The sequence below is a fragment of the Phytophthora ramorum genome (assembly GCF_020800215.1).
Source record: "Phytophthora ramorum isolate Pr-102 chromosome Unknown Phyram_PR-102_s0001, whole genome shotgun sequence".
Taxonomy (NCBI): Eukaryota; Oomycota; class Peronosporomycetes; order Peronosporales; family Peronosporaceae; genus Phytophthora; species Phytophthora ramorum.
The window spans coordinates 1,072,821-1,089,259 of NW_027150647.1; the positions used below are offsets into that span (position 1 = coordinate 1,072,821).

The window sequence follows — 16,439 nt, forward strand, 5'->3', positions numbered from 1 at the left end:
TGGTAGCAGCAGAGGTACGCCGACGCTTGGTTTGAGGATCGTTGTTGCTTATATCTTCATTTGAAATCATTGCTGGCGGAGCTTGTTGTTGTTTGTTGTGTATCTTAGCCTCCACGATAGACAGACGAGTATCCAGCTTCTGGTTCACTTGAATTAATTGTTCAATCAAGGCTGCTTGTTCAAGAAACATGGAGTGCTTTGTGATAGCTACCGTGGTGTCTTGGGTGGTTGTATGTTTTGCTTCAGATGTTGTCGTTGCGTTCGAGGACAGGAACGACGACCACGCCAGCAGATCGTTGACTGAGAAGCCTTTCTCAACTGCGCAAGCCTCGATGCGTTGAATCGCCAGTCCGTCAGTGCTGAGACTTTTCAAGGACGGATAGTGCCGCAGCAGATACACCATGAAGGTGTCGATGACGCGCACGTTCACGTTGTACGGTGGCGACTCCAGCCCGGACGAAGCGTTGAAGAGTGCTGCCGCTACGGACTGGATCTTGGACTGGGTATCGGAATCGAAGCAGTCCAGCGTCAGAAGGCGAACTCTTTGTTCGGGGTCACGGCCGCTCAAGACTCGTGCAACCCCGTGGTCCTCGGCAGGAATGTTGAAGACGTACGAGAAGGCTTTGTTCGTCGCCGTCATGTTCCACGCTCCACGGTCGAAAATCCACTGTACGCACATTCCAGCTCCATTTGCATGCTGAGCTCCGCCCCGCCGAAAGGAATGCGACGTCAGACGCTCGGCCACGCCAGCATTTTTGGCGACTCTGTCCAGAACGCGATTGATGTAGCTGTGGATCCCAGGTGCTGTATCGGCCGTCTTGCTCTCATCTGACTTCTTGGCCGTTTGATGCAGCGGGATCACAGCTTCCGGGTGATCGATCAAGTCAATCAGAGACGTAGCGGGTGTCAGCGTCGCTCGGGAGACTGTCTGCGGCTCCGAAAGTTGACTCAGAAGCGAAGCCGTCGGAGAAGACTGCGTCACCAGTGCAAGCGCGATGGCGAGAAGCGGGCATGTGGAGAAGTCGTCGTCGGGAAAGAGCGAGAGGCCTTGTTCTTCTGCAGTCTTGACCCGGATGAAGCGCACGAAGAAGATGTCGCCTGCGCCAATGGACAGGTTGGCCTTGCGAAGCATCGTAAGATCCGACGCACGCCCAAAAAGGAACCAGAGCAGACACAGCAAGGCGGCGTCCTGGTAGTCTGCGGAGGTATAAGCCGTCGAATAGAGATATACCATCATCTGCTTAAGCGCGATCTTCGTGCATGCAGGAGCCTTGTTTACAAACGCCCCCGACTCTCTCTTCATACAGTACCGTTCCAGTACTTGTCCCTTCTTCAGCAGAATCTTGTCGATCCCCGCTCGATGCTGAGGGAACTGTTCCAGCAGCCAGGTCTTGGCCTGTCGGTAGTACTGCATGACCGAGTGTCGGGCTAAGAGCTGGCCCTTGCGCCCTTCCTTGAAGGCGAGGTACATGCCGAACTTGTCTACCACAGTCTCCAAGACGAGCGAAGCACTATCGTGCTGCATGCACACTCTCAAGTACTCCCAGCTGACGGATTCCTCCTCGAGAAACTTCAGGAACGAGCGTGCTGCGCATTCCCGAGCCCGCTTGGTGTTGGCCGGTGCGAGGTCGTTGAGGCTCATGTTGGGTCGGAGATGTCGGAGCTTGTGTGTTATTCTAAGAATATACGAATGACTTGCAATCTGTAGAGGGATATCAATAACTCTCTGCTTTCTCCGACACGATACGTCGGAGGTGTGGTTGTGGGGCCTTTACGAATTTGGCCCCACAATTGGTTAAAATAGATCGCACAGACTGACTTGATTCGTTATAAGTTAAACAATTGCCAATCCGTTCTTTCTATTGGTCGTTAATATACATAGTGAAGTTAAGTGCGATCGGAGATTTGACGATATTCATCCATATTTCGCATAGGTAGGGCTCCGAGGCTCGATCGCCATAGTAGAGTCCAATCGATCGAGGCGTGAAGCTGTACCGGAATGCCAAAGTGACAATGCGAGCGGTCCATTCAGTGCTGTGTCGTTACGTCGACGGTTGCATGCAAAAACAACACAAGTGAAGGTAAGTTCGCACTTAGTAGATCAGAAATCGCTGGCCCATTTTCGAGCTTGCTGCAGCCAGGAAACCCACGGCAGGATGCGGCGCAGACACGATTCACCACAGAACCACCCGCCACTCGGAAATGAGGTACAGTATTGTAACTTACTAGTACATGTACTCGGTAAGGGGGACAACCAGGACAAAGATTGGAGGTCATCATGACCCACCGGGTAAAGAGAGAGAGAGTATTATTTCGGTCTTATTTTACCAGCAAACAACGCTGGTGGTGAACGTTGTACAGTAAGGACCAGCATGTGGAACAAGCGCACGATGATGCAAACCAATTGAGTACGATTATCAAGGGCCGTGAAGCGAGAGCTTGCCTCTATCTGCTCAAACTATTATACCTTTTTGCTGCTTAACGAACGTATGGAACGCTTTGACAATTTGCTCATCTCGCCGCGCAAGCAACGGATTCTGTGCCTGTCCAGTAGAAGCTTTCTTCAGCATTGCCCGAATGCCAAGTGCATCTTGTCCTCCAGCGAGCCACTTTGTAAACTGCGCCTCCTGCAGCTTCGTAGCGAGGTTTCCCACACTCGGAGCGGCCTTAGCTGATTCGATCCACCTCGCCAGATCGGCTGGCTTGTAGTTCTTGGTCAGCGTAGATAACATAGCCGTTATAGTCGCCTCTGAATCGTACTTGTTGAGCGTCAGTACATACCGACCCCATTCTCTCAGCTTCTCACTGCCGAAGAGGAAACCGTTCTTCTTATCAAGCTTGAGCACTTTGAAGTATCTGTCTGTGAATTTAGACTCTAATCCGGTGTTCTTGGCTCTCGTCTTGATCAGACTTGAGAGCTTCTTGGTACCGGTGGCAGGTAATGAAAAAAACCTCTCTTCGTTGTCGTCGTCTTCCTCGTCCGTCGTGGTCTCAGCTCTCAAGCGTCGCTTGGCAACGATGTCGTGTTGTTCAACAGAGGGTGTGTGAGCTGCAGCCGGGGAGCTGAGCGTAGACGTCGCCGCCAAGGAAGCGTCGACGGTCGACACTAGCGCTACAGCAGCTAGTAGCAAGATTAAGTGAAGTCTCATGGTTGGACTGGGACTTGGTCTTCTTGAGAGTGAATTGCGAAGTGAGAGGGGTTGATTACCACTTCCGTGGGCGCTGGGCTCGCACTATCGCCCACGGTTGCCTCAGGGATCTCGAACAGGATGGGGTGCCAAATACCAAGTATTACTACAGATTTGTTCCCGGCAAATTTGTAAAGGACAAATAAAGACTGCGAGGTTGAAAGATTCGCACAGGTTGCAAAAGTACTAAGTTACTCTGAATCTATTGCTTGCACGTGCAGGAAGCTTCCCGCAGCGCGACATTTTCCCACCAAGTTGCATCTACCTCAGTACTTCCCTTGATGGCGAGTTTCAAATCCCATGCACATCTATAATACCTGTGCGAGGTAAATTGCTGCTTGCAGTTGCAAATTTGCCGGGGACATCTGTACTGCCTCCATACAAAACCTTAGGTAATGAACCAAGCAGTGCTTGGCCAGCACATCGGAGGATACACGGTACACGATTTGACATTGATCGCAGCGAATCGCTGTGTTCCCGCAAAGGCATTCGCAACGCTCCTGCGAAAGAAACAGTTGCAAACTCGGGCGAGGTATTGCTCGGCTTGCTGGAAAACTCGGCGCTTCCGCAAATACCGTCCGGGTTTGTTCCTAGTATTTTAGCTATTTTAAAAAATAGCCTCCGGCATATTGCATTTCTAACACCTATCCCTTATGACTGTATGCGTCATATTAGTACACTTGTATAAAAGAAAGCTGTCGACGTTGCGAGGGTCGACGTTCGTTCATGACAGCTGACGTCGATCATTTAAGCTTGTGGCTGGTAAAAAAAATCCTCGATGAAGCAATTGAGAGCTTGATCTGCGAAGCCTCATTGCCTCACTAATCCCGCACTGGAACTCAAGTAAGCACCTCATTTGCCAGTGTACATGTGATCCACATACGGTAAGCACAAGCGGACACCCAACAACAATATGACGAAAGGTCCCGACTATACAGGGGTGTAAACTTGACACTGTCAAGGGGTGGCCTGGAGGAGAGCAATCCGCAAGATATCCCGCGGTGTAGGACCACCTATTAAATAAGTAGTTCCTTTCCTTCTCCTCGATCTGCCCCCAAGTCGCCGTCCCGTTCTCTGAGCGCGAACCCGGGTCCCACAAAGAGAGCCCCCCCCCAAAAAAAAAAAAAAAACTGATGACCCTGTAGAGATTCAGTACCGGTCGTATATGTACAGTAAGCACAAGGCTAGATATTCTTCGTCCAGTGATGTGTCTAGGCAAATGTTTCACTAGCTTGTCTTCCCTGAATTACGACCCGAAGAGCCGAGCAAGTCGACCCAGCGGAAGGAGCCAGGGATTAAATCATGATGGTACGTTGGGACTGTCCGAAGTGGTAACCGGCCTCCCGGCCATAAGAATGGGGCAAATGTCCATACAGGCGTCAATGAATGATAAGTTGCTCAATAAACAGTCTGATCCTCTCAAGGGGTGCCCTGGAGGTCAGGTGGGTGGGGGAAGACTTGTGCCGAAGGAAGGTAATTGAATTGTGATTGAGATATTAAAGTGTCGGGAGATAGCGGAGCTCTAGAACCACAGCTGAATAGCACATTGAATCGTCCCGAAAGAAATCAAAGTCATCTTCCGAGCTTCGAACTGACAGTTCACGCCATGGTTCCATGGCTGTCTTTTTTTCTTGTGAAGCTTCACGCGTGGAACGAGATGGGTGGTTTCAAAGGCGTTCGTCCTAAAATACACCGTTGTTAGTCTCGTTGCTTCTACACGTGTATCCATGGTTAAGCGGGCCTACTGGAGCAATTCCCGCAGCCTTTTGAACTGATTCAGATCCAAGACTTGCCCTAACTCATACATAAAAAACATTCTATTCTTCAAGGGTTTAACGCTAAATGACTGAGAAACACATACCGGAAATGCCCCTTATTCGGAATGCGGTCAAAATTAACTCTGCGAATAATCGCTCGATGCTTCTGCAATTTGGTCATCGTATCGACACTCACTAAACATTTAAATGGTGGAGCCCGTGTCCTCAGAATCGCTCTGACGTGCAAGTTATTGGAGCGCGAATGTCGGTGCCGGCGCGTCCAGGCGGCATTTTGGCCGCGGCTTTTGGTGTGAGCCTGGCGCATCCAGGAGGGGGGGGGGGTTAATGAGGTCCTCTATTTGTGTTTAACTAGAAACTATAGAGCCCTGAAAGTCGCTGGGGGCGTCGAAGCCCAATATCTCTTTGGGACTTTAACCCAATGTTGATGTATCGAGGCCGAGGTGAACGGCAGATAAACTTTACGGAAGCAGGAGGGTCACCAAGATCTCCCGCCACGGTGGATCACGATAATCGTGCAACACGAAGGCTCCACCAAGTCCTCCGCGTTTTGGTGGGCAGACTTGAACACTTGAGGGTCACCACGTCCTCAGTGGTTTGGTGCTGGATCAGAATCGCTACGGGGCACCAGGTCCGTCGCGATGTGGTGGGAAATCTTGATCACGGGAGGGGTCACCATGCCCTCCGTGCCTTGGTAGTTAAGCAGCTTGGTAGTAATCCTTGCTTTCCTCTTTCAATTGCCCTTCGAAGTCAGCACACTTGTTCGAAGCAGGCTGAACTGGCTGGGGCACGTGGGAGGGTCGCAGATCCGCTGGCACAGCTTCCGGGGGTTAGTACGCGTACCTTGAAAAGTGTCTAGGGCGGTTGCTGGCTTTGCAGCTAAACACACGCCGCGCGGGGACAGGGGGCAGAGGACACGGCGTCCGGAACCGAGTTACCAATTCGGTCGTTGCCCGGGGGCGAGAACGTGTCTTGCCTGGTCCTGCCATCTTCCGACCGCCGAAGTTGACAAACAGAGCTCTCTTGCCGACTCAGGAGAAGACTTCGCGTGCGCAGAACTAGTCGCACTTCAGCCAAGAGCGAAGCTGGGAACAAATACAATCCGGAGCTGAATCTCAGTAGAGCAGTGCGGCCTCCGCACAGTTCACTGCCGTTAAACCGCGTCATCAAAGCAGTCACCTCGTTAGAGCTGAGGGGAGACGAGTGCTTGGATCACTATGATGCTTGAGCCGTCCGAGCGCGAGGGTGTACCATGTCCTGGCGCCTTGGTAGCTAACTGGAACACTGGAGGGGTTACCGGATCCTCCGTGCTTTGGCAGCGATATCTTGAACACGATGGGTCCGCCAGGTCCGTCGCGACTTGGTGTGTGATCTTGTGTACACGCAGGGGTCACCAGGCCCCACATGCTGCAGCGTAGTTGATAATCTTGGTGGTATTCGCCAAGCACGGCGCTGCTTCCGCGCCCGGCGTGCAGGAACACCCCATCCCCCCCACGCGGGGGGACTTCGCATCCGAAAAGGGGGATCCTCCGAAGAGGCGCTGGAGTTATTCCGGAGACCACTTTAGCCAATCGGCGCGAATTGCGAAGTGCGCATCCAGGAGGCATTTTGGCCGCGGCTTTTGGTGTGAGCCCGGCTTGATTGCAGAGCTTTTGCATCATAACGCGTACCATACAGTGATACTTACTTCTACAACATGACGACAACAGGGGGCATGTGACCTCTGGACGCTTTCCTTCACGAAGAAGCTGTCTTAAACGGTTTATTCCGTGTACATGTAGCTGCATGCTCCTCCACGTCTAGTCTCCTGTGTTTAGTGAGATGAAGCACCGTTGTTCAAGGATATGTAATCCACGTTGTTTGAATATGTTTGCGTTTCTGTTTAAGGTGGCGGCCAAATGATGCAAATGTTCGTGTCTATGGTGGAGATCGACCTAGACTTACAACAGTGGCGGACAAACAGGCACTTAAACAGGAGCATTCTCTAGCTCATTGTATCTCTATGGTAAGTCTCAACAGTATCTTGCGCCGCTCAAATCTGACTTTAACTAATATTGGCGAATATGGCCTTAAGAAAGTGCCGAAAATCGGTACGGTTTTCTCGGTCATTTAGTGTTAAGAAGTAGTATAGAGAAACGTAGCCCCCAAATAATAAGGAACCTTCCTTAGTCTCTAAATTTCGAAAATACACCGACGTGTAGTTGAGGCAAACCATGTGAGCCCCGGCCAAACTTCCCGATTCAACACCGACAAATACAATTTTCATACTGTGACGAGGTGCTTCGTCGAATTTCAAATTAGTAAGTTCAAGTGATTTCCCGACCTCGTGTGATTTGTAGGGCAGGTTTTGGCCGCGTCGATTGAAACGAAAACTGCAAGAGGCTCACAAATGGTCGGAAACTCGTTAATGCTCAAAAAGAGAAATGCCGCAGTAAGCAGTTTACAACTGACGTGTATCTACCACCGGTAGGGTCTTTCACAACTCTGTGGGCGATTTAGGTTGTGATCCCTCGCAGGTGGTACTTGTTGTAGTCCTCCACGTACTTCTTCCAAAGTTTCCAGTTCGCATCCGTGTTTTCTTTCACGTGGAACAGTTTGGCAACAGCGACCGGGTCCTTTTTTGCGAAGATGAACTACGTGAGCACCTCAGTCTCCAACTTGTTTGCAAGATCCTTCGTTTTCGGGTTCTTTTGTGCCGCTGTAATGGCCTTTACCAAATCTTCGTCCTTGTAGATACTCGACAATACGGTCCGAGGAACAATCTTACCAGGTAAAGACTTGTGGAAATCATCCATGAACTTCATCCAATATGCGAACATCGGGTTTTTGAACAGCTTTGAGGGCTTTATCTGATCCAGTTTGAGTGACCTGAAGGCGTCATCCGGAGACTGCATCCAGTCTTTGAATAGTACAGCCTCCATTCGTTTTCCAGCACTCTGCGCACTTGGTATTTTCTCCGCTGCAAGGATCATTTTAGCGACGTCAAAATCGCTATAGTGGGCCCTCACGATCCAATTCGTAGTCATCTTGATGCCAAGGTTCTTGGCGTGGTAGGCGTCCGTGAACTTGGTAAACGTGGTGAATAGCGGACTCGACAGAAGATTCTTGCCAGCCTTCTGCAGACCTAACATCATGAAGACGTCTGCCGGTTCTTTCCGTTGGCTCATCCAGAGTTTGTACTGCGCAGCATCCAAGTTTGTGGCGAGGTTCGACGTGCTCGGGACATTTCTTCCCGCCGCGAGGAGCTTGGATAGACCAACATCTCCGTAGTGAGTCGTTAGCGTCCCAATCAAAGTGGTCTCCTGGTCGGGGTTCCGCTTGTTGTAAATGTTCATGTACTTGGTGAAAGTGTTCAAAAGAGGGCTCCCGAGCAGCTTGTCTCCAGCTTTGTCGAGTGCCAAAACGTGAAAACACCATCTGTAGTTTTTCCGCCGGCCATCCAGCGCTCGAACTGTTCGGCTTGCACTGTTTTCGCGATGGCGGAGGAGCTCTTGACCTTCAATGCAGCTTCAACTACCCGCGATACACCCACCTCGCCGTATTGCGACGTCAATTTCGCGAAGGTACTTGTCTTTTGATCAGGATGGGCCGTGTTGAAAATCTTCAGGTACGTATTCCAAGACGTGAAGGCCGGGTTGCTGAGGATGTCGTCCCCTGCCTTGTTAAGTTTCAAGAGTGTGAAAACATCGTCAGCGCTGTTTCCAGCCGCCAGCCAGGTCTGCATCTGCGCAGCCTCCAACTTGGTGGCCACTCCCCTCGTCCCCGCGACCTTCTTCGCAGCGTCGAGAATCTTCGCGACCGCTTCGTCACCGTAGTAAGTCGTAAGTTTAGCGATCGCTGACGTTGTCTTGCCAGGATTCTTGGCGGTGAAATCGTCCACATACGTGAGCCACGTCGTGAACTGCGGGTTGTCTAGTAGTTTATCTCCAGCCTTGGTAAGCTTCAGTCGAATAAAGACATTGTCGATGGACTTCCCGTTTTTCAGCCAGGTCTGGAGTTTCGTCGTGGTGGCAGTCGAAACCAACGCTTTGGCCTTTTCAATAACGGAGCTTGGAAGGACCCCTCTCTCTTCACCGTCGTCGTCTCCGTGAAAGCGATGAAACCCAACGGTGGCGAGCTGATCGTGATCCGCGATGCGTAAACGGGCCTGAGTCAGGGAGTTCGGTTGAATAATGTCCGATTTCTTGTGTGCGGTGGCCGTATCTGTTTTGGCGAGGAGTGCGACAGCAAACAACCCAACGCAACCTAGACGCATTCTTCACTGGAGAGAATTTTAACAAATAAGTAAGATAGTTTTCCACGGAGGGCTGCGGACCAGTAGGCATGTGCACAGCTACATGCATGTACAGTATCACATTCATGAGTGAGCACCGTCATCATGATGACGGTGAAGTGACTAAAGACAAGACTTCAAGAACTGACTTTCCCCTGGTGGTCTCAGACCATTGGCCGCAAGCAGCAGATGTCGATGGTGCGTCTTGGGGACGTCATTGGACGAACGTATAATTTCCATACAGATGTCCCCGTGTGGATACCGCTGATGAAATGATCGGCCATACATGAAGATAGTCAACTTGGTGTAGGGACACCGCGCAAGTCCGCTTTGGATGATGATGATGCAGCTAATATTTGGTCATGATGATACCGGTAAGTGGCCTTCTATTTGATGTGTATTGTTCCTATCAATGTAGTAATAACATGAAAGACGCGACTTGATCTCGCTCGTCTGTTCTTGGTGGGTTTGTTTCCAGTTGATCTTGTAGCGTGAAGTTGGAAAGGTATTCTTGCATCGGGCGTTGGGTTGTTGTAGGTGGAATTGTCGAGTCTTGTGTATCTTTGCCAGTGTTTAAACTGCTTCCAAGTCCGCGTTTGCTGGTGTGCTCCACTGTACGACGAAGAATCGCTATAGCGCATGACTTAGTTTCTCGGTGGGGCTGTCGCTCACGGTTGTCTCTGGTTTGCACTGAGGTCTCCTGAATTGCTTTATCCACACTGATATTTCGACGCTAACCTCACGAGTTTTGTAGTGTCACTGCAATGGACATGGAAACCGCTCTTTGTTTGACACTTCGCACGTTGTGCACTATTGAAGCGATTCCCGCCAGGTTCAGATCCAAGATTTGCCCTACTCCATACATAGAAAATTCATTTTATTCTTCAGGGGCTCTTTCAGATCATGGATCTGGGTTTTGGAGGAATAAACCTGCGAACATGGATAAAATGACCTTAATTAAGCGCTCTACCTGTCAATCTTAATAACTTCAACTACCAAGCCACACTCTTTTTCCGCATCAAGGTCTGTCCCGCATCAAGCTCAAGACTCCAGACTGCCCACCACGGACGCGGAGGTGGACACAGAGGTCGGACGACAGCAGCGGAGTGAGCAGGAGCTGGGACTTTTCAACTTGGAGGCGAACCTATTCAAGCCTTTGAGCTGTTATTACCGACCGCAAGCGTCATGGCAAGGCGCGGGTGTCGAGAATTACAGCCCCCACGATGTGGACGTCCTCCTGGAGTTCATTACATGTAGTGACGTTCTGCCGCTCAAGAAGAAATTGCAAGCGTTGCTAAACGTCAAGAAACCAACTGGGGATCCAAGGCGCCCTGAAAATGTCCGGGTGGCCCGTCAGATCCAGCGCCGGACCAAAGAAAAGGTGTCTATGGAGAACGACGTTGGTGACAAAAGAGCTTTGAGCAATGAAGAGGACAGCATCCCACACTCCTCCAGCGTTAGGTGAAAATGAAGGTGACAACTCATGCCATTGCCTGTTTGCACCCTACCTGAGTTCAAAGTGCGAAAGCAAGTAGTGGAAGCAGCTAACATCAAATCTGGTCGTAGTGATAAACCTTCTGTCATTTCCAGCGCCGTAAATCGCCTCCCATGCCGTTCCATATCGTGGAGGTCGGCTCTCGTGAGGTAGTGTTGGCCGCGCTGACGATCACGCCTCTCTCTCTCTGGCCTTCGGCGGTGATTGTAAGCATCAGAATGAGCACAATGCTCTTGCCGTTGCCCTCGTAGCTCATATTATAGTAGATGTGGAACAGAGTGCTGCGGGTGGGCACGTACTTTTCTAAATCTGTGCGCACCAGCTAAACCTATGTTTTGGCATCCCAGAATAGCTGCGGGAATCGCTCCAATATCACTTACTTATGCAATGTACGGAGAAGTGAGTATCACGCTTGACCAGTATACACGCAACTTGAACCGGATTAGATCACCCCGATGAAGTACTTGTAAGCGTAGACAATCTCAGCGTCCTTCTTGGACCACATGCCGTTGCCTGACGCCTTCAGGTCTGCTTTAACGGCTGTTGGGCGTTTTCCAGCAACCATCCATCTCGTGAACTGTGCCTCCTGCAACTCTGTAGCAAGTTTTTTCATCCGAGGCGCGGTCGAAGCCTTTGCTCCATCAATCATTCGTGCCAAGACTTCGTCGTTGTTGTCGAAGTGTTTCAGTAAAGTATTGGCCATGGCCGCTCCGGCGCCGTCCTTCTTGAGCTTGGTCACGTAGTCGGCCCAGGCTAGGAACTCTTTGCTGCCAAACAGAAATTTCTTGTTTTTGCTTTGAAGATTCAGGAGCTTGAAGGACGCCTCGGCGGATTTCTTGCGCGTGAGCCACCACTGCTGCTGCGTCTTTTTGGCAGTCGTCTTGGCCAAGTTCTCGAGACCGGAGGTTGCAATTCCTCTCTCCTCTTCGTTGCCATCGTCCTCTTCCGTAGCCCCCAAGCGTCGGTCTGGAACGATGTCGTCCTCGTTCGTAGCCCTCAAGTGTCGGTCTGGAACGATGTCGTTTTCGTCAGCAGTCACAACCGAGGAGACGAGCAAATTCGCGGTCGCAGACGTCCCCTGGATCGTTGTAAGGACAGCCACAGCGAATAACACGATGTAGTGAATGTGCATCGTTGAGAAGCAAGTTTTGGGGTCGAGCAGTGAGTCTTACGCTGACCAGTGAAGAGTGAGGGGGACCCGGCGCTCTGTCGTCTGTCGTCCCTAAACAGATCTCAAAGTGCATCTCGGTCCGATCATGAAACTTATCCAGTGGTGACATCCACAAGAAGTGCCCAATTAATTGCAAGCAAAGTTGGCACTGCAAAATGGTGGCGATCATGCCGCCACCAACTCATGTTAGCTAGAGTCGCTATACATGTACATGTACACTAACAAACAGTTTGTAAACAGTGTTAGAAGCATACATGTATATTCAGCGTGAGGACGCCACGCTTAGCCATCTATTATATCAGCGAGTGGTGGCAATTGATGAATGAAACAGGCGTCTCCAGACGGAGTCGGCGGACAAGCTATAGTCTGCGGCCGACGCTCTTCATCCCGGTCACTGTGCGACCACGCAAGCAAAAAGCAGAACCTTCGGCGGCTCGCGTGATACAAACACCAAAAAGGGATACTCGCTCCTGTTCGTGGGTGGTTTCGAGAATCTCTACCTTATTGCACGTGCGTACAAGTACCCCCGCCCAATATTAAGAACTAGCCTTCCGAACATCCTCTTTCTGCAATATCGAAATGGGCGCTTGTGCCGTATCCATATATTCTAGGCTTTCTCGATGACCAGCAATTTGAGTTCTGTGAAGAGCGCCGTCCGTTTCTTCCTGATTGGTATTCCCGACCGTTAACAGCGTTGAATTGTCCTGCAAAAGCAGTCAGGGGCTGATTTAAGATGTCACGATGCCTTCTCCTGGTTGTACACGATGCGGTCTACTTTCGCAATATCATCATGGGGTGTATGTCCTGGAGTCGAGCTGAAGGTTTGCCACAATAAGCTGCATGTTTGCTACAAATGCTTCGTGGTCAAAAGGTTGGGAATTTAAACGAAAGCCAACTTCGTGTATCTAGCGGCTCTTGTCGAGTCACCACTTTTGTCTTTAGGACGATTACCTTGTAAGCTTAGAATATTGGCTTACCTTGCCGTATCCGATACTGGATGCCATTCCACCGCAACCTGCACCTGTACATACAGGAAATGACCTCGTGATCACCACAACACTTGGGATTCCTTGCAGCCTCTAACCAACAACCAAGCAAATACATGCATGACGGCCGCCTTCAAGATAATCGAGGAAGTGGTGCGGCCTCCATCGCAGACTTTGACGGGCGGGTGGCCAGACTCAAGGCGGTTGTAGAGGAGCCGGAGATCTTGCTCGCGGCGCTAGCTTTTGCGTGGCGCATCAGTAATGCAAAATGTCTTGACAGGAACCTCGTTCAACTGGGGCAGAACTTAAAGACTTTGCCGGCAGTGCGGGAAATCACGACGGACGTGGTGAAAGCCATGGTCGATACGCCAAGTCAGATGGATCGGAGGAGCGGCACGATCTTCCTTTAATTGGGTTACCACAGCTGCGACGGACTGTTGCCGCCAATGCTTGGTTACATTGTTCGGAAGCGACACGTCGATGGTCATATCTCGCAGCCGAACTATTAAAACGAGGAGAGTAGCCTCACTGGCCAGCGGTCAATACTTCAGCTACTAGTTACGTAGATGAGGTGAGCTTTCAAAGGCCTTTGCTCAGTACGGGCCCCTGGAGAGCGAATTTGCTACATTTTTCCCGGGTTGAAGAAACCTATGACTACAACACAAATCGACTTACGGTAAGTCGAGCTCCCCCAGCTACGAGGCAGCACCCATGCAAAAGCTACGCTGATCGGCAATCTAGAACGTTCAAACTCACACAACTGTGCAAGTTGCACGGAGATTCATGCGGGTGGGTGGCGGTGGACACTCCGCTGCATGACTTAACGGCCTTGTGCCGCATGCGAGGGCCTGGAGCAGTGTTCCTCCTCCTGGAGCACACATCAACATGGATTAACTCGGTGGTCGAAAGCCATTGATTTGCTTCGCTGCAATCACGCAGGCTGCCATGCACAATTAGTCGACGGCGAGGTGCATGCTGAGCTCGTAAAGGACGGGACCCTGCCGACGTTAGCGGGTGCGACAGCCTCGTCGAGCGCACGACAATGCCTCGCCGAGTTTACAGCGAACGTGCGAGCAGGCAGCAGGAGTCCTGCCAGGACTGCTAGGAGAGACTTCCACAACGGCGCAATAAGGGGACTCGCTTCGGACTGTAGCCGTGGCCCTTCCACGGCATAAAAGGAGGCCTCCGCCCAGCGCGCTTCAACCAGCCTGGCAGCAATAAAGTAGCGACGGCTGCAGCAGCGAGGTCAGGCTGTCTACATCTGTCTTATTAGGACGGCTGAGCTTGCCCCCAGCTGGGGCAACATCGCTCAACAGGCTGCTCGGGGTGTCTGTTCAACAGTCACGAGCGAGGACACGGACTGACATATCGTCGGTGCAGACGCATCCCCGCATGACAGACGGGAGCGAATCACGACGCAATGCCAGCCTCGCAATGAGGACAGCTAACCTTACGGCACCAGCAGCAAGGCACCAAAGCAACAAGCAACAAGCAACGGCAGGCAGGAGGACGTTGTGCATGCAATTGCCCAGCAGCGCTTCAGTTTTCCAGGAACAAAGTTCGAGGCAAAAAGCGCAAATTGACCCGCTGACGTTGGACATGTCCCAGCGGGTTCAGAAGTTCGGCATACAAAGCGCAAGTGAAAATCTCAGGGGCTGGGCAAAAGTTGACCCCACAATGCGACGCAGGCAGAAAATACGGCGAACGAAAAATACCTCACGAGCCGCTGAATGAGGCATTTAGGACGCTGCGAGGCCGTGGGGTGATTGCGGTGTGCTGCTGGAATTGTGCAGTGAACCGCAGTCATCGCTACCTTCCTAGTTCCTAGGTGCCCCCCCCCCCCTCCAGCTATTCATATGTTTTACCGTGACGAAGGCTATTAAAGCCACCTGCCTGTAAAATGGTAGCGACAATGGGAAGACATGGCATCGACGGCGTTTGACAACACGTCTGCAGCACTGTAGCAAGCCATCGTTGCAATGCGATTGTTGTGGTCTGTGCAAACGATGGACAAGTTTTGAAGACTGATACTCCAGGGGAGGACGCAGTGCTTGCTTCGTCTACCGTCTTTCGGCGTTCATGACGGCTGCAGCTTACCGCTGCTGCATTGCAATCCCAACTGGAAAGCCTCTCATGTGCTTTGAGGACATGCCTCAAATAACGTGCCTCAGCGTCCGATTGAAACGGCCGGTCGGCATTTCACTTGGTTTCAGTAAAGACATTGTTGCCGCTTCGCCTCTCGGGCCAGGCGACGTCCACCGTAACACTCGCTGTCTCTATTTGAAAGGGAGGGATGACCCGTCGAGAGCCAAACCACGTGGCTTCGCTCCCCCCCCCCTCCGTCGGAGAGCTCATTTCCCTTTTCTTCCAGTTGGCGACAGATCTCCAAGACTCCAAGCCCACTCCCCCCTTACATCAAGATGGCTGACGAAGACGTTCAAGCTCTGGTCGTGGACAACGGCTCCGGCATGTGCAAGGCCGGTTTCGCCGGTGACGACGCCCCGCGCGCCGTGTTCCCGTCCATCGTGGGCCGCCCCAAGCACTTGGGAATCATGGTCGGCATGGACCAGAAGGACGCCTACGTGGGTGACGAGGCCCAATCCAAGCGTGGTGTGCTGACGCTCAAGTACCCCATTGAGCACGGCATCGTGACCAACTGGGACGACATGGAGAAGATCTGGCACCACACCTTCTACAACGAGCTGCGTGTGGCCCCCGAGGAGCACCCCGTGCTGCTGACGGAGGCCCCGCTCAACCCCAAGGCCAACCGTGAGCGCATGACGCAGATCATGTTCGAGACGTTCAACGTGCCCGCCATGTACGTGAACATCCAGGCCGTGCTGTCCCTGTACGCCTCTGGCCGTACCACGGGCTGCGTGCTCGACTCGGGCGACGGTGTGTCGCACACTGTGCCTATCTACGAGGGTTACGCCCTGCCGCACGCCATCGTGCGTCTGGACCTGGCTGGCCGCGACCTGACGGACTACATGATGAAGATCCTGACGGAGCGTGGTTACTCGTTCACGACCACGGCCGAGCGAGAAATTGTGCGTGACATCAAGGAGAAGCTGACGTACATCGCCCTGGACTTTGACCAGGAGATGAAGACGGCCGCCGAGTCGTCGGGCCTTGAGAAGAGCTACGAGCTGCCGGATGGCAACGTGATTGTCATCGGTAACGAGCGCTTCCGTACCCCCGAGGTGCTGTTCCAGCCGTCGCTCATCGGTAAGGAAGCTTCGGGCATCCACGACTGCACGTTCCAGACCATCATGAAGTGTGACGTCGATATCCGTAAGGACCTGTACTGCAACATCGTGCTGTCGGGCGGTACCACCATGTACCCGGGCATCGGCGAGCGTATGACCAAGGAGCTGACGGCTCTGGCCCCGTCCACCATGAAGATCAAGGTGGTCGCCCCGCCCGAGCGCAAGTACTCGGTCTGGATCGGTGGCTCCATCCTGTCGTCGCTGTCGACGTTCCAGCAGATGTGGATCTCGAAGGCCGAGTACGACGAGTCGGGACCGTCGATCGTGCACCGCAAGTGCTTCTAA

The 16,439-nt window shown here is 52.1% G+C and overlaps 4 protein-coding genes across 4 annotated transcripts; 1 reads left to right on the forward strand and 3 right to left on the reverse strand.

Annotated features, from left to right (window-relative positions):
* Window positions 1-2,453: 2,453 nt before the first annotated feature.
* KRP23_159 (RxLR effector protein PSR2) lies at window positions 2,454-3,149 on the reverse strand (the record flags this gene model as incomplete). Its single annotated transcript, XM_067895968.1, has 1 exon — window positions 2,454-3,149. The coding sequence occupies one exon, from the start codon at window positions 3,147-3,149 to the stop codon at window positions 2,454-2,456; it is 696 nt and encodes a 231-aa protein (XP_067750714.1).
* A 5,166-nt stretch (window positions 3,150-8,315) lies between these two features.
* Window positions 8,316-9,218, reverse strand: KRP23_160 (RxLR effector protein PSR2; the record flags this gene model as incomplete). The annotated part of the gene is made up of 1 exon (XM_067895974.1): window positions 8,316-9,218. The coding sequence occupies one exon, from the start codon at window positions 9,216-9,218 to the stop codon at window positions 8,316-8,318; it is 903 nt and encodes a 300-aa protein (XP_067750715.1).
* A 1,955-nt stretch (window positions 9,219-11,173) lies between these two features.
* KRP23_161 (RxLR effector protein PSR2) lies at window positions 11,174-11,863 on the reverse strand (the record flags this gene model as incomplete). Its single annotated transcript, XM_067885153.1, has 1 exon — window positions 11,174-11,863. One exon carries the CDS (start codon window positions 11,861-11,863, stop codon window positions 11,174-11,176), a length of 690 nt encoding a protein of 229 aa, XP_067750716.1.
* A 3,445-nt stretch (window positions 11,864-15,308) lies between these two features.
* Window positions 15,309-16,439, forward strand: KRP23_162 (Actin-1; the record flags this gene model as incomplete). The annotated part of the gene is made up of 1 exon (XM_067885264.1): window positions 15,309-16,439. The coding sequence occupies one exon, from the start codon at window positions 15,309-15,311 to the stop codon at window positions 16,437-16,439; it is 1,131 nt and encodes a 376-aa protein (XP_067750717.1).